Here is a 24,897-nt window from a genome sequence, read left to right on the forward strand (position 1 = left end):
TAATGAAAATTGCAAACTATATTCTTTAAATAATGTTTCTGAATGCACCTTATACAGTATAAATTAATAATAATATGGTCACACAAGAGGAGATGGGACGCCATTGTTTTCGCTTACAGCCGGGAGGCTGGGATGATAGTTCTACACGAGAAAATGAATAAAACAAGACCCTGGTTGGAGCTGTAGTACTATTAATGTAAAAAATTGAATATATATGTTTTAAGTAATGTTATTTAATGTTAATAAATGGAACAATAGAAGTAGCTTATCACTAATGGTAAAGAAAAAAAGTGAGACGGATTGGGAACGCCAACATATACTTGCGCAATTAAGGATACCGCGTCATTTATCTTAAGAATATGTACAAAAAATTCATTATTGTTTATAGAATATGTACAAAAAATTCATTATTGTTTATTACTGAATATGTATTTGATTGAATTAATCTCTATATATGCGAAATGAACAATACATTTCATTAATACGTAGAATATTAAAACACAGAAGAGGATAAAAGACGGCATTGTTGTCAGTGTTTACACCCATAATGTCAGTTATCTGCCTGAAACTGAAGAAATAAGACCCTGGTTGTTTTTGTAGAAGAATTAATGTAAAATATATGTGTTTTAATTAATGTTATTTAATGTACAGTAGGAATAACCACTGATATTAAAGAAAAAAGTGAGACTGATAGTGGAACGTCAATGTATACGTGCGCACCCAAGGAAACAGTCATTTATCTTAAGAATACGTACTAAAGATTCATTATTGTTTATTACTGACTATGTATTTGATTGAATTAATGTTTATATATGTGAAATGAACAATGCAATTCATTAATAATACTATTAAAACACACACGGGGAGACAAGGCGGCATTGTTTTCGTGAGTGACGATGGTTCTACATAAGAAACTGAAGAAAATAAGACCCTGGTTGTATGTTTTAAGTAATGTTATTTAATGTTAATAAATGGAACACTAGAAGTAGCTAACCACTAATGGTAAATAAATAAAGCGAGACGATTGGGAACGCCAACGTATGGACAGTAAGTGCGTACATGTGAAAACATAACGTCATTTCTCTACATATGAATATGAAAGCAACACTTAATTACTGTTCATATATGTTTTAAATAATATTTAGTAATGTAAAACAAAAATTCTACTCACCAATGGTGGTAAAGTCTAAAACATAAGGACAGCCAATGAATATTGTGCAAGTTTTTACTCAGGTGACAAAGTCATCAGGTTCAACTCTGACTGAAGCTGTAGCTTTCCATAAAGCTGTTGCTGAAACTGTTACTGAACATGAAGTTGTTGTTGAAGCTGCTTATGATACTGAATTTGATGACCTAGGCCTTCGAATAATAAAGCTGTTGAAAGAATCTTGCACAGCTGCTTTCTTTTCTCATTATACATCTTTATGTAGAGATCATTTACGTTTATTGAAATTTTAATGCTTTGTTCTGTTAATGGATCCACTTCAGAAAATATGTTCATTGCTTGCTCCATATATCCACAGACCTCTCGCCTGTTTCATATCGTTTTAACACATCTAATTTCTCAGCTAAGCTTATACACTTTCTATTGGCTTTTGAAACAACACTACCATCATTTGCTCACTTGCTCATGTTGAATAGGGATTGAAAAATGCTGTAAGAAACCTGAGAAAGTTTTTCTCCATTTCCTGTTCAGATGCGTGAAAACAAAGGGCCCGCCAGCTGAGATTGTTTACTAGTGATGCTGGTGTCGCCACTTACAAGCCCGGCAGCCTCCGTGCGCAAGGCGTGGTTTTTTTTTTTTTTATTGGGATTTAGTTATTATATTATTTATACGAAAATGTAATATATATATTTTTTTTTTAATTTTAATAATGGTGTAAATTGAATTGGGTTCTAAATTAACCAGGGTCTTAAATATGAATCTTCGTTAGTTGAACAGTCGTTATCGGGGGCTTTACTGTATTACTGTACTACTATACTGTATGTAATGTACTCACCAGCATATACTGTTCACTCAGCTGACTGTAACACTTGATTGTAATCATGTCTTAACATTGTGATGGAAGTTGGGTGGGAGATTAGTGGATCATGTTACTGGCCTGACTTGATGCGAAATCAGGTCACCTATTGTAGGGGTGGGAGATTAGTGGGTCTTATGACCTGAAGATGTCTTGAATACATGTAAAGACAAAAGGTACGGTGCTCTAGTGTTTCCCATTTAATGAATGTACAGTATAGTACTGTATACATGACTGTAATCCCTTTATATTCTTAAAACTGCTTTAACACTGGATTCTTGGCTGATTTTGTTCTGGTACAGTAATATACAGCACTGCACAACACAAATTGTACACAAACTGCAGCTAGCGAGGGAACAATCTTCTACAATGGCAGCAGAATATGAAATATGCGATCGAAACAGCTAGGTCACCCACGTGCCTGGCACTTGGGGATGTGTTGTAGCATGATGCAATATTTTGGAATGCCCTGAAAATTTATTCCTATATCCAGAAATTAAATTTTGGGGGGATTTTCCAGAAAATTTCTTTGAATTTTCAGAAAATGCACACAATTTTCAACCTCAGAATTTGTTCCCAAACCCAGAATTGAGAATTTTTTCAGAAAAATTCCTAGCAAATTTCAGTTCCAGCTATTGGAGAATTCCAGTTAAGAGGGATTCTGACTAATGGAGATATTAATAGTATATTACTAGTTAATAAAATATGCTTCGAGGAAGTAATTGAAGATGAATTTCTTTATACTTTACTAATAATAAACAGTGCCAGTGCCATACAGGGTTTGCATTTTTTTGGTCAGGAGTGGGGGAAAAGAAACCCTTCTATTGATGAAATCATCCTAAAAATGGATAGGGCTTGCAACAAATTAGTCTGGTATTGGGAAGGTGTACTCTATATTTGTTATACAGTATACTGAATATTAATATATTTTAATTTTATTTTTCCCACAGATGTTTGTAGTTCCACAGCAAAGTAAACATGAGGTAATAATGCGGAACTACTTGGTTGAGGACAAGGGCATGTATGGTGCCCCAAGCTATGTTGACTTCCTTTGTCATGTACATAAGGAAATCCGTGCTCTTCTTTCCTGAAATCGGTGGCAGCACTACCCATGGCCATCATCATCACAGTTGGTTGGGTCATCCCCCTCCACCTATCCAAGCTATTCAAGTGAAATCTCTTCTACCCAGTTGACCAACAATTCCACCACCCCTACCTCTACCAGCAATTTTAGTAGTCAGACCCCTACTCCTGGTCACCCTACCATTCCCTGTGCAACAGCTTCTAAACGTTGTCTTTCTGATGGTGCCTCTTCACTATTTGAAAGAAATACCAGCTCCCATACCTTGAACACACCCACTTCTGCTGCTAGTGTATGTGGCGGCCAAGTTACATACCCAAAAGTGGCATTTACACTTGACAACTGGCATTGAAGACCCCGTGGTTATGTTCCCATGATCCAGCTATTTTTTTCTTGTGCATCAATACCCAAATTATTATGCCAAAATTATTTCATTGTGTAACACCTTTTCATTCCGGGAACTAATAATTAGTTCTGGTTACCCTCACTTAAAAAAAACAAAAAACAAAGGTTATACTCTACTTATAAAGAATTTTTTTCATCTAAGGGATAAGCACAGTAAAATGTGAAGTTGCCTTACTGTTATCTTACCTAAAAATTATAGCTTATGTGGGGATTCTTCATTAGGTTATTCTTTATGATCCTTATGTACATTTTTTTAACTTATAAGAACCAAGGTCCATAAAGATTGCAAGATTGCATTGATAAAACAATGTAACCAAAACCTAAAATACTTTATTTGGCCTTAATTGAAAGTGTTATTGTTGTTGTAAAAATTAAGCTGGATCAAATTCATGGGTAGGGCTGTTTATACAGGATATATGCTCAGAACTAATATCACTTAATTTTGGGATAAACTAATAAGTTTTGATACTATTTATCTTGTAGATTTGTTAGTAGAGGCAACAGGGAGGAAATGGGTAGTTGGATACCCTGTGAAATTTTGCTATCTAGATTTAAGATAAAGATTTATTTTTATGTAAGATTGTACTCAATAGAGAACTTCCATGTTTAATGACTTTTTAATGAACAATTATTTTATGATTTACATTACCAGTGGCTTAATGAAGTATATTGCATTTGTATTATATTTACTTTGTGTCAGTCCGTTTCTTTTGGTAAACATTTTACTTCCTCTTTAGTTTATTATTCAATCAGTTTGGGATTTATTTGGTAATAATGGAGTTATTGTTAAATGAGGAACAGATATTTGCAGTGGTAAAGCAATTATATTGAGCCAGTTTTTCTGGTTAAATGCAATATGTTATATTTCAATGTTATGTTACAAAGAAATATTGTTAGCTTGTCTATATTGTTTTTAATTATCCTCTATAACCTTTCTATATATCTCGACTACAGTGGTCCCTCGGTTAACGAACACAATTCGTTCCAGAAGGTCGTTCGTTAACCGAATCCATTGTTTCAATGGGATATTGGGTAATTGGTTCCAGCTCACCGAAAAGTACATACAAAGTTAAAAAAAATGCAGTAAAGTACACTTACTTTGAGGTGTGTATGTAGAAGGCTCCTGGTTGATGATGATGGGAATTAGAAGTCGAGGAGAAGGGAGAAGAGAAGGAAGTGGGGATGGAGGAGAAATCGCCTCTCGGGACCCATGCTGGATGCCGTCATTTCACCAATAAAATTTTAAGTTCACTAGGTGTAATTCAAGATAATTTTCTTTAAATCAACACTGCACTATATATTATCAATATGTTAACTAAATTTCAGATTGACCAATAATTTTAATGTAAAATGCAAAAATATTCGACACCAACAAAATATATGCTCACTCCACTGTCAACAGAGCCCAACTGATGCCTTGTGGCCAAGTCAAGCTGCTGATGGGTGCACAAAAAACTAGTTCCCTGTACTGCATATATTATCAGTACAGGTAGTTCTGCTATAACGCGATAATTGTGTTCTTGTAAAATATCGTGTTATAGAAAATCGCGTAATAGAAATAACAGGGCTTATGGAGAAAATAGGGTTAGGTGCAGATTACTCGAAATCGAAAAAATTTAGTAGTTGGCCTAACACAAAGGATAGCACAGTCTAAATAAATGTTACATTCATATCTAATAATGAAATCATACAGTAAATGTAACACTTTACCTTGAAAAAATATGAATGTAACTTGATGGGGGAGAAGGGTGATTTTGAGGTTGATAACATCGAGCTTCTCTTCAAGTGTTATATCCTTTCTTTTACGATAATCACTGGGAATTCTATCATCAGAACGCTTTTTGGAGATATTCTTCTTTACCATATTCACAGTTAATAGCACAAAATTGGAGAAATGGTAAGCAAAAATCGCGTTAGAGCAAATTCGCGTTATCAAAACGCGTTATAGCAGAACTCACTGTATGTTAAATAAATGTTAAAATTACTAATAATTTTAATATAAAAAATGCAAAAATATTAAAGTAGCACAACTTTATTGATATTTACTCCACTGGAAACAAATGCAAACATACTGTAGAACAGATTACTGAATTGGCAGACTAGCCCATCAGCTGATGCTCACAACAAAATGTGATGTTTGTAAGGATTTCGTTAATCAAATTTTTGTTTGTTAACCGAATTGAAGATTCTTATGGAAGCTAATTCGTTAACCGAACCGTTCGTTAAACGAGGGACCACTGTATGAACATATTCAGATGTATCTGGCTGAATTTCAACATGAAATCCAACCATACTTGATATTAAAAAAGTAAATACCTGTACCAAAGATGAATACATAATTTATTTACATGGCATATAGAAAGACTGTAGATTAACAGACCTTTATTATAATGATGAAAATATACAGTATTGCTCAAGTATATTCATCCCTGGGGTTAAGAATTCTCCACTTCTCTGTGTCTGAAATAAAATTTAAGCAATTATTGTATCGTAAAACAAAAAAATTACAATAATGAAGGATTGAAATGAGAAATGTTAAATGGCAAGGTAAATCTTCGGAGTAAGCAATGGTAGTGCTGCTTGCAAAGTCAAATCAGAGCTTGAAAATATAAAATGGTGCTTCTTGTATACTGTATTCAATTGAGAACTAGTGTTGCCTTAAGATAAAAATCCATGTTCAAAAATGCAAATTCCATCATTCAAATTTTACCCTTCAACCCTGTCATTTCCAGCCAATATGAACTCTATTTGGAGAGGAAGGAGGAAAACCAGGTCAATCATTTTCATGTAAATCATTAAATGTGAATTAACATCTCGGTCCTTCATTAATGACCTATAAGTAATAAATCAGCTAGGTAGAGGATGGAGGAGATCTTTTGTAAGTACTGTATACTGTAATGGGAAACATCTCTAAAATAAGTTTATGTACTTACAACTACTACAATTGTAACATAACATGTTGAAAGGAGCTAAGTTCCATAGAAATGAAGTAGATTTTCCAGCCTGTGCTCTGTAAGCTTTAATATATTTAATAAGTTTAAAGAGTTGTAATGTTAGTTTTATCAGTAAAGAGTAATAGAAAAAAAAGTAAATAACAAAAACTAAATAATTGACTGGCACAAAAGACAAATATGATTGTCTGTGAGAATAAGAGACCAGTTAGTCTGAATGTTTCTCATCTAAGAATGCGGTGTCAATTGGTATAATAATCACGGGATGAAAAATTATACGAACTCCACACACACTGGGAAAGTTTTGGTTAAATGGTCAAGATTAGTGCTATGTAATTTACCACTAATAGCATTTCCACGCTAACCTGGCCTGTATAAGCCACGCCCCTCTTCTATAAAAATAGCCGATTGGTTCATAGAAAATTTTCGTGTAGCTGTCCATTTATTTAAACAAAATGTGTTCACAATTGGTAAGCAGACCTGTTATTCTCTAAAATAATGTTAAATATCTGGACTATCAAATGGTAAATGATTTCAAGGCATTACCATTTCAGAGAGGGTGTTAGAAAATTTTTAATATAGTATATCATAAAAGGTCAAAGTCAAAGGTGAAATTCACTTTTGAATGAAGTCTTCATTATTTCTTTGTTTAGTACCAAACATAAAGCAAACAGAAACAAATGATAAAACACAGCACAATAGGTAGAAATTGTAGTTCATTACCTATTGTGTTATGTTTGGTATCATTTATTTCTGTTTGGTACAAAACAAAGAAATAATGAAAAAGCTTCATTCAAAAGCGAATTTCACCTTTAACCTTTTATGATATACAGTATATATATATAAACATTTTCTAACATCCTCTCTGAAGTGCTAATGCCATAAAATCATTTACATTTTGATAGTCCTGATATTTAACATTATTTTAGCCACGTTATTGTGGAAATACTATACAGTATAGTCTCGGTTTACACAGATTTTTTTATACACGGCACCTGTCCAAACGCGCCAATTATTAGTTACGCGGTACATTCTTGAATTTACGCGGGAAGCGGCGTGGACAAGCTGCGCGCTAGGTCGTTCTTATGTCACCGCTGACGTCAGATGACGTTTCGGACTGTAATTGGGCCATGCATCCTTACTACCCACGCATCCCCTCTGCCGCGAGCTGTAATTGGTCTATTTAACCTTACTTGCCCAGTCAACAAAACATTACCGAGTTCTTCACCCGCCACCCACCACAGCCAGCCCAAGTCAGTGATAGCGAGGATATGCAATTTGAGGGGTTTGACAAGGAGGCCCTGCTAGCCTCTGTGGTGGATAGTGATACACCTGAGGGCCAATAATCTGCCCTCTGTCTCGGAACCAACCCCCCATCCCCGTGTGCCCAGCCATCTCTTCTACTGACGTAAGTGTTAAAAAACCTAATATTATTGATATTTTTCTTAAATATTAATTGTGTGTGCATACCATCATAAAATTAAGATGTTATTTTTACTACAACGTACGTATTGTGTTGGAAAAAGGGTAATCTGGAGGTCGGCCCAGTCTCTATTTCAATTAATCCCATATGTTGTTATTTTGTTTACGCGTTTCACATTATACGCGGACCTCCACGGGTTTAATTGACCGCGTAAAACGAGACTATACTGAAGTTACAGACCGTGGAGGTAGGGGGTTAAAGTAATGTCAAGGGAAGTAGGGGGTGAAAGCTGCTTCACTGATTTGTATCCGAACACTCCACAGGTAGTAGTAGATTGTATTCCTAGTGATAGGTTATTTTTATCAATATGAGTTTAGGATGAATCCTAGTATTAACTTAGTACAGGTGTTGAGAGGTATACAATGGATCTATATACAGTAATATCGAACAGTTTTACAATGTTAAAAATTAACACCATTTACCACTATGTGATAGCTAAGATCAGTTTTATGATAGTCACCGCCGCCTCCGATGTTTGTTTACAAAACCCAATACTGTATATGTACGATACTTACAAAATTATTTTGTATTTGTATTAATTTTCTTATCTAAACTATTGTGTACATGTATTAAGAATTTATGTGTGACAATGACAAGTACTGTATATAAAGAGAGCTGTTGATTGTTTTTTTTATTTTTCTTGATGAGACGTTCAGTGAAATTCTTAATATACTTCTCGAAGTACAGTATAGGAAGAAAGATATACTGTACATTATACAGTAGAATCCCAGTTACCCAGCATGAACAGGGATTGAGAGGTGCCAGTTAGTTGAACCTCACTCTTAGGATCCCCCAATAAAGCCTAAAATGCAGTGCTACAGGCTGACCTCGTTACTTATCTCCAGAAAAACGGACTTTTTTAAAATAAGGACATGGGTGTGAATGTGTGGGAAGTGAATGAGTGTGGAGACGGTGGGCTGTGATTGTGTCGCTGACTCGCCAGCCCAGCCACCGTGCTTATTTTTATATGTAATGAAACTATAAAAGTTGTCGAAAAGTCATTACAATACGCATTCTAATGTAGCTTAAAATAAATAAAATATAATACAGTACAGTACTGTACTATAAATAAGAAAAATGAAGACCATGGGTGTGGGACGTGAACATGTATGGAGACAGTGGGCTATAACTACATCACCGATTCGCCAGCTAAGCCGCCTTGTATATTGCTACTTATAATGAAACTATAAAAGTTGTTGAAAATCTACAATACTCAAATGTGGTTTATAAATAAAGAAAATATATAAAACTATAAAGAAAATATACCATAATATGAAACTATAAAATAAGAAAAATGAAGAGTATGGGTGTGTATATGTGGGAAGTGAATGTGTTGAGGCAGTGGGTTTGGTGGGTTACTGGGCTATGACTGTATGACCGCCCTCCCTCCCGATGTGACTGCATACACATAGTTATATACTGTAGTGTGGCGGCCTCACATTTGTGAGTCAGCTGGGTGACTGCCTGAATTGTGTCATGTTGCCTAAAGGATGGTTTGAGTGTGGAAGGAACTAATTTTTGTACATAAAATATATGCTATGTATCGATTTTATTGTTTATCACATAAATAGATAAGGCAGGTCCTCCTTGATGTGTGTGTGTGTGTGTTTGTGTGTGTGTGTGTGTGTGTACACACACACACAAACAGGATAAATTTTCACATGAATTTGCACACTTCTCCAAAACTACATATGAATGTATGGATGAAAATTTGCACAGATGGATATCAGGGTGTCTACTGGCCAGACAAAATAAAATTCCCTGGCTTTGCCAGGTGTAAATTTGAAAAAATTCCAGGTACAGTTCAGTGGTCCCTCGGTTAACGAGCACAATTCGTTCCAGAAGGTTGCTCGTTAACCGAAAAATTTGTTAACCGAAACCATTGTTTCAATGGGTTTTTGGGTAATTGGTTCCAGCTCACCGAAAATTACATACAAACCAAAAATAAATGCAGTAAAGTACACTTACTTTGAGGTGTGCATGTAGAAGGCTCCTGGTTGATGATGATGGGAATTAGAATGGGGGTGGAGGAGAAGGGAGAAGAGAAGGCAGTGGGGGTGGAAGAGAAGTCACCCCATGCCGCCATTTCACCCATAAAATTTTAGTTCACTTGGTGTAATTCAAGATTATTTTCTTTAAATCAACACTGCACTGCACTTTATATTATCAATATGTAAAATATATATCAAAATGACCAATAATTTGACTGGAAACACAAAAAAAGCATTTATGTTAAAGAGACTCAAACAAGATGTTTCTTCCTCTGAACTGGTAAACAAACTGACGCCAAGCTTGGTGTGTTGAGTGGCTGTTTGGCGTGCAAAAAACAAGTTTCCTGTACAGTACTTCAATTATGTTCAATAATTGTTAAAATGACTAAAAAATTTAATATAAAACTTTTAAAATTATTGAATAGTACAACCTTCTTGATATTTACTAAAATGGTAAGGAATTTAAGCCCTAAAACCGATTACTGTATTGGCGGACTAATACTACAGCTGGTGGGCAGCCAAATGCTGGCGAAAACATGTTGGGAAAAATTCGTAAGGAATTTGTTAACCGAGGGTTTGCTCGTTAACCGAAGTGAAGAATCTTATGGAAAGTAATTCGTTAACCGAAATTTCGTAAACCGAGGCGCTCGTTAACCGAGGGATCACTGTACATTAATTCGGTACTTATTACGACAGAATACAGAATCAAAATTATAAGTTTTCAATAACATGTATATGCTATTGGGGAAATTGAAGATGATATAAATGATATTAATCAAGAAATTGAAACCCTTTTGTGACCCACCCCAAGCCTATAGTACGTTTTTTCGCAGCTGAGAAGAGATACTCTGCCCCCTCCTCAAGAGTTACAACTGATTGGCTATTGCATATTTGTCCAATTTCGTCCCGAAATAATGATGTGTTTCTAAATGAGTTTATTCATAATCGTTGGGATGACCATTTCTGACGAGAAAGATATTTAGCTAAATTATATAAAGATACATACATTCATTATTTCAAACATGAGCATGTAGAAAGTTGATCAGAAATCTTATACGTGAATTAACTGTTAAACTCTGGTAACAAATTCACGCTTTCGGAGGTCGCATTTAATATAGTCATTTTTACCCACAATAAGGCATACCAAGACAAATTACATATCAGTACAAGTAATACTACATTATGCAAAAACTAACATTTTAAAAGATCAGAATCACATTGAAATATTACACGGCCGTCAGCAGAGGTGGGAAATGAAATTCAACACCAGCAAGTGCAGCGTACTTAATATTGGAAGAACAAATACTTATAATGTATACAGCCTTAACAACATCAACCTAGAGAAGTCGACTTGTGAAAGAGACCTAGGGGTACTTGTAAGCCCGGACCTACGGCCTAGAAAACAGTGCGTTAATGTTCGAAATAAGGCAAACAGAGTATTGGGTCTTATATCTAGAAGTGTAAGTAACAAGAGTGCAGAGGTCTTATTGCAACTATATCTTGCGCTAGTCAGGCCGCACCTCGATTATGCGGTTCAGTTCTGGTGCCCCTATTATAGAATGGATATAAATTCACTAAAATCGGTGCAGCGAAGAATGACAAAAATGATTCCGGGACTTAGAAACCTTCCATATCAGGATAGGTTTAAAGAAACTTAACTTGCATTCCCTAGAAAGACGAAGAGTGCGGGGAGATATGATAGAAGTATTTAAGTGGGTGAAAGGAATCAATAAAGGGGATATAGATAAAGTTCTTATAATATCCGAGCAGGATAGGACTCGGAGCAACGGATTCAAGTTGGATAAGTTTAGGTTTAGGAGGGAGATAGGAAGAAACTGGTTCACAAATAGGGCGGTGGACGAGTGGAACAAGCTTAGCAACTTTGTAGTAAGTGCGGGAACTCTGGAAAGTTTCAAAAGGAGGCTAGATAGATTCATGGATGATAGAGTGGTAGTAACTCTCGACAGGAGCTGCCATGCACAGGCCAACCGGCCTATTGCAGACTCCTTATTTTCTTATGTTCTTATGACTGTGAACAGCTTCACATTTCCCGCTTCTGCTGATGGTTAGAGCGGCCAAGGTCCCCAGTCTGTCACACTCATCCACCAACTTTCAGAGGCAGTGTAATATTTCAATGTGATTCTGATATTTTAAAATGATAGTTTTTGCATAATGTAGTAATACTGATTTGGAATTTGTCTTAGTATGCCTTATTGTGGGTAAAAATAAGTACAGTGCAGTATATATTTAATGCGTCCTCTGAAAGCGCGAATTTGCTACCAGAGTTTAACAGTTAATTCATGTATAAGATTTCTGATCAACTTCCCACATGCTTATGTTTGAAATAATGAATTTATTTATCTTTATATAATTTCGCTAAATATCGTTCTCGCCAGAAACGGTCATCCCAGCGATTATGAATAAACTCATTTAGAAATACAGTACTGTACAGTACATCATCACTTCAGGACGAAATCGGACAGATTTCAAACACCCAATCAGCTGTAACTCTTGAGGAGGGGAAAAACACATTATAGTAATGAACATCAGCAAAGACCTTGACAGCCCCCTTCATATTTTTTTCCTCAGATTTGTGCAATTTACCTGGGTCGACTTGGACATTCCAAAAAAGTCGGAAATCCGGCAAAACCAAAAAATCACATTCCTGATCCACCTATATGACTCATGATTAATATGTGGAATAATCCACTTAAATAAAGTCACTCAATTACAAGAACAATTCATCTCTGACAATACTCATTGCAGAGTTTGTGGTATAACCTTTATTATTTGGTTATTTGATCACTAAGATGATATATGATAGGTACACAAACAATTGGAGTGGACTATTTACTGGAATTTGTTCCTAAAAGTTTAATTATTTACCTATTATATAGTACTGCATTAATTTATGGTAAGAATGCTGTCAAAATAACAATATTTTGAAGTTGAACTGAATTCACATTAAATTCCAGGTTTATTTGTAAAATTCCCTGGTTTTTCCAGCACCAAATAAAATTCCCTGGCTTCCAGCCCCAAATAAAATTCCCTGGCCTTTCCAGCCCCAAATAAAATTCCCTGCCCTTTCCAGGTTTTCCATACCAGTAGACACCCTTCATATGTGTACTGTACTTCATTTTCAAGTTGCATTCCCAATGGGTGTTGATTCTCCAATCATCAACAACATCATTTAATGGTGGCCATTTCCCACGCTTGCATGGGCTAGCCATGATAACCTGATGGCAGCTCTCTATACTGCCCAGTCTCTTGCAATCTCTCTTCTCTGGTTATAAATCTAATGTAATTTCTTAAAACTTCTCTCCAGGTGATTCTTGGCCTGCCCTTGGCTCTCCTCCCCTCCACATTTAGGCTCATGCACCTCTTGACCCAACTGGTCTCATCCATACTCTCCCATGCCCAGACCATCTCAGCCTGCCTTTAAGCAAATCTTCGCCAATACATGTACTATACTATCAATACCCAGTCGTTCTCTTACCTCTCAACAAGGCCTGTCTTTCATTGACACATTACATATCAATCTTAGCATTCTCGTTTTACCTCCCTCAATTCTGTTTATTCCATCCTTTTTGACTGCCCATGTTTCACTGCCATACAACTTCACACTTCTCACATAAGCTGCATACATTCTTTTTTTTTCACATGGAGGGAAGGTCCTCTTGTCATCAAAAAAGACATAAACTCCCTAAACATTCTCCAGCCATTCCTGACTTTTGCAACTGAGCAGGCTACTTTGGATTGCCTTAGAATACTGAACAACTGCCAAATTCTTTTGCAGCACCCCTTTCCCAGTGTCAGTTTACACATTGCCACATCATTCGCTTTACCTCGTCCATTTACACTGGGTAAAACCTTTCCAAAACTCTGTACAATGAGTGGAAAAGGCACAGCAAGTGATATTTGTGCCTCAAGTAAATGTTATCTTACTGACATATGTTTTAGATCTACTTCAACTTTTAATAATATAATTTACATATTTAATTAATATTTGGGTAATAAAATTTTTAACAGAAATGTCCCCCCAGGAACATAATCCCTATTTATATCATTAGGTCTTTGGTAAACTTGTATTAAGTATAGTATGTTGTTTCACTTAATGTCGTACTTTTCAAGACGGCGTGTCCGGCCTATAGTGAGGTAGTACAGTACAGTACTGTATATGTATACCTGTATTCATGATTTGTATGACTGCAGTCAAACAGCATTTCTAAAGGTTAAGGAAAATTCAGAGAAGGAAGACCCAAAATAAGAGGTATCTTATGATGCCTGTATATCAAACTTACCTGCACTTTGGACAGATATAGAAAACAGTTTGTCCTTCATCTGCTGATCTAAGCTGCATGGTGGTGTAGGACATACCAATGTTCCCACACTTACTACACTCTCGGTCATTATCCATTTGACCTAGTTCACTCTCTTCTTCAACCTTCTTCTTAGATACTAGATAAGTTCCCTTTTGAACAAAGTCCACTTTGTAAGTTGTCTCTCGATTAATAATATCTAAAGAAGAGAAAATTCAAGTTAAGTAAATCTTATCATTATGTTGAAAACTAAATGTTGATCCAAAATTCTGTTTTCTAAGTGAGCCAGGACAGGCTAACCTTGTACAGCCAGCATCTAAAGCTGAAAGCCATGTTCCCAAGGATCAAAACTTGTGACTTGGAATCTTAAATTCAAACAAATTCAAATACAGCTACTCCCCCACTTGCGACCTGCCTCAGTCGTACCAGGATTTGGTCAAATTACGTATTGTCGAGTCCCAAAGTCAGTACACAGACAAAATTTTCATTTGTAATTCACTTTAAAATGGCTGGCAAGCTTAAAAGTGAGTGTTTTGTGGTGCTGAGAAGAAAAAGAGACCCCCCCCCCCATTTCCGATTTTCTATGTGTTATTTAAGCATTTCCGACTTTAGACCTTTTCGACTTACGACCTGGATGTCGGTCCCTAACCTCGTCGTAAGTCGGGGAGCAGCTGTATTGAAAAAATCTTTCACTATCACACCATAATCCAATAGATGAGGTACTTGGTATAAAGATACCCTGACAAGGGAGAGGGTATAATATTCTTTGCCACCATGTAAGCACTTAGAGTGGTCCTTGATGCTTTACAGTATTTACTCAAGAAAGCTAGAAGTGGACCAACATCAAATTCCAGTTTTTCATTCAAATATGATTTTTTCTCAGACTTGAAATTTGGTGGGATTAAATTCAGTAATTAAGTACGTCCAGAAGAACATAAAAACACCAACCAATCACCTCAGAAACCAATAGTTGGCGAGTACAGTAATACTGAGATTTTGAACAAAATCGCACATATCGCTTTTTGTCTCTGCCCTGAAAAAATCTGCAAGAGATTGTCAACAAAATCGCATATGTAATATCTCCGTTAGCCGGAATCCCTCAAACCTGGAAATTTCCGATAGCTGGAATTGAAATTTGCTCGGAAAATAATTCCCAAAGCCGGAATTCTAAAAAAATTCCGGCTTTGGGAAAAAATTTCCGAGGTTGAAAATCGAGAGAATTTTCTGAAAATGTCTTGAAGATGAAAGTTAAATTTTTCTTTTTTGGGGGGACCTGACCTGGGCAGACTCAATGTCAGGTGGAAGTAGGGTGGGGGATTACCGTTAGTGATCTCATATTACTGTACTGACCTTCTGATGGAATATCAGGTCACCTTTCTTGGCTGGAGGATTAGTGGGTCTCATGACCTGAAGATGTCTTGAATAAACACAAAATCTAAAGTATTTTTTAGGGAGATTGTGATAAGTATAAGTATAAAGGAGCAAAGTTGTATCTCTTCAATGTTACATTACATAACATTTTAAAAAATGGAGTGAGAAAGCAGAAAGATGTGGTTGATTGCAGAGATGGAGTGGTAACATGCACCAGTGTTGCCAAGCGATAAGCTCCACAACAGCTGATCTGTTAATTCACCTCCATGCAGTCACACAACAAGACCCTCACTGGATGCTTGTAGTCTTAATTCCCATGTGTGTGTGTGTGTGTGTGTGTGTGTGTGTGTGTGTGTGTGTGTGTGTGTGTGTGTGTGTGTGTGTGTGTGTGTGTGTGTAATCAAGTGTATTAAGATAATCTCCCTCCTGGGAGAAGGATCCTTGGGGAGGGGGGGTAAAAGTGACCGTGTAGTGATTTCTCCCACAAACGCTGTTTGTCGCTGAGTAGCCGACCCCGCGAATTCCACAGTGTTGCCTCGTGGTCTAGGTCAACCAGCGCGCCACGGAGCAGGGGTCAACTATTAAGCCACGCCTACCTCCGCTATTTAAGACCTGACCTCGTGGTGACCACTCTCTTTTCTACCTACACCAACCAGCCAGCAACACCTCCTCCTCCTCCGCCTGCCTGGCGGTCCTCGCTCCCGCCGGAGAGCATGGCGACCCACAAGCTGGTCCTCCTCTGAGCATCCTCACCAACCAGCTCACTCTACATCACGCTTGTAACCACGCTGCCACTTCCCAGCACCAAGCTGCATTGTACATCCAATACAACAAGTATACAGAGAGCACATTGTGAGTTTCCTTTCTCCATCCCATCCTGAGTGTGAACCCAAACAAACCATACCCCACAACCGCGACCTGCCCCCCCCCCTACAAAAGGGTTCCTCACTGTGTCTACTGTTTATTTGTTTTTCATTAATTAGTGCAGATACGTTACTTAAATAGTCTGTGCTTATAAATACCTGTACCATCTATATACAATACAGTATAGTACTGTACTATGCATATACCTCCGGTAAAAAATGTCATTCAAGGCATCTTCAGGTCATAAGACCCACCAATTCCCCTGTGTGTATGTGTATGTGTGTGTGTGTGTGTGTGTGTGTGTGTGTGTGTGTATACTCAAATGTATTAAGCTAATTACTAAAATTTTTAATCTTATTGGAAACATTTAGTAGAGAATTTATTAAGGATCATTATGCCTGATAGGCTTACATTTTCGACAGTTTTGGCCCCAAATTAGATTTTGTTGAAAATAACATTATAGGTACTCCTGAGCATGCTGATTTCGAATATAAGGTCCACAATTCGATTGCAGGGTAATTAGTGGTTGTAATGATGCTCGGAAAATTTAATGACATGTTTCAATGCTAATAACTCGCCAACTATGGGTTTCTAAAGCGAGATTTTAGTGGTAATGTGTTATTCTGTAAGTACTTAAATAGTTAAACCCTTAAATTTCAATTCTGAGAGAAAAGTATATTTTGGTAGACAAATTACAAAGGTCTAATGCTTACATTTTCGACAGTTTTGGCCCAAAATTAGATTTTGTTGAAAATCACATTATAGATATTCCTGCGCATGCTGATTTCGAATACTGTATATGGTCCACGATTCGATTGTGGGAGTGGCGGCTTCCTCAGAGACCCTCCCAAGGACAGCGGCTTCCTCAGAGACCCTCCCAAGGACAGCGGCTTCCTCAGAGACCCTCCCAAGGACAGCGGCTTCCTCAGAGACCCTCCCAAGGACAGCGGCACCCCAAGGGGCCCTCCAAAGGGGTAGCAGCGCCTCCTGGGGCCCTCTCAGGGGCAGCAGCACCCCAAGGGCCCCTGTCAGGGTCTGTGGCGCCCCCCAGAGGCCCTACCAAGGGCGGCGACTTATTCCAGGGCCCCCATGGGCCCTCCCAAAGGTGGTGGAATCCCCAGGGGCCCTGCCAGTAGCTGTGACGCCCTCAGGACTCCTTCCAGGGGTTGTGTCGCACCCTGAAGAGGCAGCGAAGCCAAAGGTTCCCTCAAAGGCCATCCAAGGGGCGGTGACTCTCCAAGAGACCCTCCCAGATTCGGCGGTGCTGCTAGGGGCCGTCACAGGGGAGGCGGCGCCTATAGGGGGGCCCTCCTATCGGCGGAAGCGCCCCTGTGGAGCCCTCTCATGGGCCCGTAGGTACTCCTGAGCATGCTGATTTCGAATATATGTCCACGATTTGATTGCGGGGTAATTAGTGGTTGTAATGATGATTGGAATATTTAATGACGTGTTTCAATGCTAATTACTGGCCAACTATGGATTTCCAAAGTGAGATTTTGGTGTTAATGTGTTATTCTGTAAGTAAACCCCTTAAATTTTAATTTTGAGTGAAAAGTATATTTTGACAAAAAAATTACAAAGGTGTAAGGCAGTGGTGTCAAACTCAAACCTTTCGAGGGCCAATTCTTATTTTAGTTACCCTCTTCAGGGCCAACACAAGTGCTATATCACATATTTGCAGGATTGAAGTTTACAGCTTCACACATTGCCTTACCTGGCTTACCAGGAATACCTCATTTGGTTTTGTCTGATCTTAAGTATGTAAAATTCATTTTACTAAATAAACATGATTATATCTATTTTTTTCATAATTTCACGGATGATAAATTTTACCATCATCCCGTGGGCCACACCTGACCATCCCAAGGGCCACATTTGGCCAGCGGGCCATGAGTTTGACACCCCTGTCTTACACCTTAAAATTTTTTTTACCAAAATATAATTTTTTCTCAGAATTGAAATTTAAGGGATTTAACTAATTAAGTACTTTCAGAATAACACACAAACCCTAAACCACACCTTGGAAACCCATAGTTGATGAGTAATTAGCATTGAAAAATGCCAGTAAAATATTTCAAGGGTCATTTTGGCCACTAAATACAGTCGGCCCTTAACATACGTGGGGGTTGGTAACAGAGATTCCCGTGAATGTTAAGAATCAGTGTATTTTTGCTGTCCCCCCCGAAAACACCCCTGGCCCCCCATGTCCTTATTTACCGTATATACCTGTGTGTAGTTCGAGTTTTTAAGACCAAATTTTTTGGCAAAAAATTGGGGGTCGACCTCTAAACGGGTAATAGTTTCGTTAGGTTGAAAAATATTTACCAGTAACTACCAGTAAACAATGGAAACGACGCACCACCAGCTGTGAGTGTCGGTACATTTGCCAGGGCAGAACTCTTGCATCATCATAGCAAGCCCAAAGTAGCCAAATGCATGGTATGGTAGCACAGGACGATGTAAAACATAAAGTATTCATTTTTTAAAGTTTATTTATAGATACCTAAATTTTTTTTCATTACATTTGAAACATCAATCTTTGTTAATTAAATTTGAAACAAAAGAAAACTTCGATACCGTATTTCTAAATACCGGGTATTTTCATTAAAATATTACATCACAAGTATATTTTACCTTAACTGTGACTGAATGAATATATTTTCAGAAATAAATATGGAAATGTAATATTTTTGCTGAAATGACGTACGTATTACAGTGGAAAGTGGGATAAAATCATGACGAAAACAATGACTTTCGCTTTCTTTCGTTGTTCAAAAGATTTTACCATAATCGCTTTTTGAATGGTTTTCAGTTAAAAAACTGTTGTATTACAATAATATTCTATCCTAATTCACTTGAATAAATACTACGATACCATATTTCTGAATATTTTCATTAAAATCCATCAAAATCATTTTCCTTGTCATCGTCTTCAGCACCAAACAGCTCCTACCAGTCTTCTCCTTGAACAGGGCTAGAGGGTACGTGTTTTTCGAATCGTTTTCAGTTAAAAAACTGTTACATCACATGTATATTTTACCTAACCTGCGCCTCAATAAATATATTCTCAGAAATAAATAGTAGTTTTGCTGAAACGTGATGTATTTCAATGTAAAATAGGATAAAATACATGACGAAAACAAAAGACTTTACCTAACCTTCCGATGCTCAAGAGATGTTACTCGTTTTTTAAATAGTTTTCGGTTAAAATACTGTTATATATTTTGGCCACTAAATACTCTGCATTCGAATCGTGGACCACATATTCGTAATCAGCAAGCTCACGAGTACCCATACTGTGATTTTCAGCAAAATCTAATTTTTGGCCAAAAACCACCAAAAATGTAAGTCTTACACCTTACAAAATTTTTGACCAAAATATACTTTTAAGTCAGAATTGAAATCTAAGGGGTTTAACTAATTAAATACTTTCAGAATAACACACAAACCCTAAATCACACCTTGGAATCCCAAAGTTGATGAGTACCGGATAATTAGCATTGAAAAATGTCAGTAAAATCATTCAAGGGTCATTTTGGCCACTAATTACTCTGCAATCGAATCGTGGACCATATATTCATAATCAGCAAGCTCAGGAGTACCCATACTGTGATTTTCAGCAAAAACTATTTTTTGGCCAAAAACCACCAAAAATGTAAGTCTTACACCTTACAAAATTTTTGACCAAAAGTACTTTTTTCTCAGAATTGAAATTTAAGGGGTTTAACTAATTAAGTACTTTCAGAATAACACACAAACCTTAAATCACACCTTGGAAACTCATAGTTGATGAGTAATTAGCATTGAAAAATGTCAGTAAAATTATTCAAGGGTCATTTTGGCCACTAATTACTCTGCAATCGAATCGTGGATCACATATTCATAATCAGCAAGCTCAAGAGTACCCATACTGTGATTTTCAGCATTATCTAATTTTTGGCCAAAAACCACCAAAAATGTAAGTCTTACACCTTACAAAATTTTTTACCAAAATATACTTTTTTCTCAGAATTAAAATTTAAGCCTCTGTGGTGGATAGTGATACAATTGATACAAGTGATACAGGTGAGGGCCAATAATCTGCCCTCTGCCTCGGAACCAACCCCCCATCCACGTGTGCCCAGCCATCTTTTCTACTAACGTAAGTGTTAAAAACCTAATATTATTGATATTTCTCTTAAATATTAATTGTGTGTGCATACCATCATAAAATTAAGATGTTATTTTTACTACAACGTTCGTATTGTGCCGGAAAAAGTTTAAACGTTTCTCGTTTTACGCGGACCCCCACGGGTTCAATTGACCGCATAAATGAAGACTATACTGTATAGGATGTTCCTGAGCCTGCTGATTTCGAATATATAGTCCACGATTCGATTATGTGGGGTGGCGGCTTCCTCGGAGACCCTCCCAAGGACAGTGGCGCCCCAAGGGGCCCTCCTAAGGTGTAGCGGCGCCTCCTGGGGCCCTCTCAGGTGCAGCGGCACCCCAAGGGACCCTGTCAGGGTCTGTATCGCTCCCTAGAGGCCCTACCAGGGGCGACGGCTCCCTCCGAGGCCCTCCCAGGGGCAGCGGTGCCCCCATGGGCCCTCCCAAAGGCGGTGGAATCTCCAGGGGCCCTGCCAGTAGCTGTGGCGCCTTCAGGATCCCTTCCAGGGGCTGTGGCGCACCTTGAGGCGGCGGCGCCGTCAAGGGTTCCCTCAAGCGCCCTCCAAGGGGCGGTGGCGCTCCAAGAGACCCTCCCAGATTCGGCGGCGCCACTTGGGGCCATCACAGGGGAGGCGGCACCTATAGGGGGGCCCTCCTATCGGCGGCAGCGCCCCAGTGGAGCCCTCTCATGGGCCCGTAGGTACTCCTGAGCATGCTGATTTCGAATATATGTTCCACAATTCGACTGTGGGGTAATTAGTGGTCGTAATGATGTTTGGAATATTTAATGACATGTTTCAATGCTAATTACTGGCCAATTTGGATTTCCAAAGCGCGATTTTGGTATTGATGTGTTATTCTGTAAGTACTTAATTCGTTAAACCCCTTAAATTTCATTTCTGAGAGAAAATTATATTTTGGTCGAAAAATTTCAATGGTATAAGGCTTACATTTTCGACAGTTTTGGCCCAAAGTTAGATTTTGTTGAAAATAACATTAGTATAGGTACTCCTGAGCATGCTGATTTCGAATATAAGGTCCACAATTCGATTGCGGGGTAATTAGTGGTTGTCATTAAATAATCCAAGCGTCATTACGACCACTAATTATTCCGCAATCGAACTGTCGATAATAGATTCAGAATCGGCATGCATGGGTATACCTATACTGAGATTTTTAACAAAATAGCATAAATTGCATTTCGTCTGGCCCCTGAAAAAATCTGTAAGGTGGGACCCTTATGTGTTTTTCACCCAAATATGATTTTCTCTCAGATTTCAAATTTGGTGGGATTAATTTCAGTAATTAAGTACATTCAGAAGAACATAAAAACGCCAATCAATCACCTTGGAAACTAATAGTTGGCAAGTACTGAAATAAGCATTGAGAAAAATGTCATTAAAATCTTCCAAGCATCATTAAGACCACTAATTATTCAGCAATCAAACTGTTGATAATAGATTCAGAATCGGCATGCTCATGAAAACCTCCCGGGGTATATCTGTACTGAGAATTTGAACAAAATTGCATATATCACAATTTGTTTTGGCCCTGAAAAAGAACTGTTTTCAAAGTCATCTGTATGGGTTTTCTATTTCTATGCAGTCTTGTATTACAGTTCTCCTCATTATTTTAATTTTAGGGAATGGTGAAGTATCCTTACCCTCTAAAAACATAATGTCCGCCCCATGGAATAAAAAAGGGAAATATTTGGGGACTTTAAATATGTTGTTCATTTACACTAAGCAGAAATTTTGCACTATTTTTTACACATTCTTAATTTAAAATTACTGGACCAGAGGTTGTTAGTTGATGTAAATTCTGTAAGTGCAAAATAAAGTAAAAGAGGGTGGAAACCTCCCAGTTGCCTTAATTTTGGGTTTCCTAGTTTGAGCCTAACTAGACTTGGTGGTAATTTATACACGAGTCATTCTGACATGGTGCCAGTACCAGGTTATATATAATTTACAGAATAGAAACATACCGTCAATTGGTGTCTTGAATGTACAAACTCTACATGCCACAGTCTCACTTGTCTGAGGCAGCACAAGGATAGAACCACATGCAGGGCAAAAGTCTGGCTCAACCACAAAAAGTTGCCGTAGGGTTTCTTCCGTCATCTGTAAACATAGCATATCAGTTGTCTCTGAGTAGGACCTATAATTACATTAAAATTAGATATCATTAATGTAATTTATTAATGAATATACAGTACCTGTACTAGGTATGAGTATTGTACTGTATAATCTAAAATCATGACCAGTTTAATTAATACATTAGAATACTGTACAGTATACAGTATTAAACCAGCAATCAATAGAGAATATACAGTAAACCCTCGATAACTCAGCGATAACTCCGAATTTCATACGACTCGGCATGGATATGGTCTCAGAATGTATTAAAGTACTGTATAAGTCGGGAAATGCCGAGATAAAGGTTGACAAGACTTTAACCAAAATTCTGAAAACCTCTGAAAACCGGGCAGACCCCCGGCCATATTAAACAGGAAGCAATTAGACAATCAGAGCGCACTTACGGTAAAATAGCGTTATAGGAACTTAGTTGGTCACAGTAAAATATCCATTACGTAATAAAAATGGCTCGTGTGATGGGTGTGATCTATAATATTCGGCCACGATCGTGGTTTTACGATAATAATTCAGACTTGGAGGCATTTCTTTGATCTCACGGTGGCCTGCCACAGGTGATAGGTTAGGTTTGGTTAAGTTTAGATTAGTTATGCTTTCATAACCAACTTCAGTCATTTATATCACATATCACTCGTTTTTTCTCTCCCCCACCCAAAACCCCCAGATTCCCACAGGTTCCCCAAGATTTTTGAGGGTAGAAGGGGTGATTACTGAAAAGCAGCTCATTTCCGATAGATATCATGGTCAAAATCGTTGAAAACACTTCAAAACATATCAGTAAAACATTGTTTCAACCTTAAAATTGCTGAGAGTCCACTTGTAAAAATTTACCCAAAATACTGCAATGGGTTAATATATAAGACTAACCCGTGAGCGAGTTCTTTTTATTACTGTTTATTTTCTTACAATATTTTCATCAGTGAGTTCTGATATGATGACCATTTATTGTGGAAATTGTTCGTTTCATAGACAATTAGGCACCTAGGAGCGCACTAGTTTATTTTGCGGGCGGTAATGAGGCGGTGTTCTGCTGAGGGGCTTTTCCTGCGCCCGGGGCAGTTTGTTTTTCAGCTTGTCATGTGAAGGTTGTCGCCGATCTTACATGGATGTAATTTGCGAATTTAGGGGTAAAGACGAGACCCTTCAATTGTTTAAAGATCACAGCAATATTCCTTTACATAGAGACTGTTTATTGTCTTACATTATTTTCATCAGTGAGTTCTGATATGATAATCATTTATTGTGGAACCAGCCAACACAGTAAATCACTCCGCCGTCCGGGGTGCATAGCGCCGATGCGGCGGTATCATCTCACATCCAGAAAATGCCTCAAATTTCACCATATCATTGTAAGTTCTTACTGTTTAATATACCGGGGGGGTCTGGAGGCAAGGAAGTTAAGGTAAGGTTAGGTAGGTTTGCTTGGTTAGGTTGGTTAGGTCTGTTTTTCATACCCACAAATGTTAAGTAACTATTATTTTTAAAATATCCAATTTTTAACATATTTGCATAAACTACAAGTGTCCACTATAATATTACAGTGAAAATCCGGTGTTTTCATAAATTTTTTCAATCAATTTCGCTCACTGGTTAATCCTATATAATTACCCTGCAATGTTACTGTTTCGATTTTATTACTCTGTATCATCGAAATAATATATCCTGAAAATTTAGTGCAATTCCATTAAGTCCTACTGGTGCTTACAGTCTCCTTCACCTTTACCCTTTTAATCCTTCATTATCATTAACAACTGTTCTCATTATAATACATATTAAACGATGTTAAACAGAATACAGCCTTGTCTGTCTACCTGTGAACCAATTAATAAGTTCATTATTTACTTATACTGCAGCCTCTTGTTGCCAGTATTCTTTAAAATTATAGTATCTCCTTCATTAATGCCTATTTATCCCAAGATCTCTGTAAGTTTATTGTGCTTTATCTTATCAAACACTTATGGATATGCCAACTTTATAATATATCATACCACCAAAGAAAGATTAGCAGCTGTGTCCACGATTATTCATTAAGTTACTACAGTACTTGAAGGATGAAGCTGCTGCGACCCACTAAAGTCAATAATGTTCGAATATAGTTTAACCACTGTT

At 37.5% G+C, this 24,897-nt stretch overlaps 2 protein-coding genes across 3 annotated transcripts in view; one reads left to right on the forward strand and one right to left on the reverse strand.

Moving 5' to 3' along the window:
• Positions 1–4,410, forward strand: part of LOC121868828 (protein transport protein Sec24D-like) — a 51,097-nt gene extending 46,687 nt beyond the window's left edge. For both annotated transcript variants that reach the window (XM_042369808.1, XM_042369799.1), the window contains one exon: positions 2,972–4,410. In XM_042369808.1, coding sequence (XP_042225742.1) covers positions 2,972–3,112 — 141 coding nt within the window. In that variant the 3' untranslated portion in view covers positions 3,113–4,410. The remainder of the gene's footprint in view (positions 1–2,971) is intronic.
• Positions 4,411–5,881: 1,471 nt separating this feature from the next.
• LOC121868839 (DNA-directed RNA polymerase I subunit RPA12-like) lies at positions 5,882–24,897 on the reverse strand. Its single transcript, XM_042369822.1, has 4 exons — positions 24,777–24,897; positions 22,620–22,755; positions 14,234–14,450; positions 5,882–5,967 (listed from the first exon to the last, which is right to left on the reverse strand). The coding sequence occupies exons 2-4, from the start codon at positions 22,753–22,755 to the stop codon at positions 5,943–5,945; spliced, it is 378 nt and encodes a 125-aa protein (XP_042225756.1). The 5' UTR covers positions 24,777–24,897; the 3' UTR covers positions 5,882–5,942.

Source organism: Homarus americanus, unplaced genomic scaffold, assembly GCF_018991925.1.
Source record: "Homarus americanus isolate GMGI-L3 unplaced genomic scaffold, GMGI_Hamer_2.0 scaffold32583, whole genome shotgun sequence".
Taxonomy (NCBI): domain Eukaryota; kingdom Metazoa; phylum Arthropoda; class Malacostraca; order Decapoda; family Nephropidae; genus Homarus; species Homarus americanus.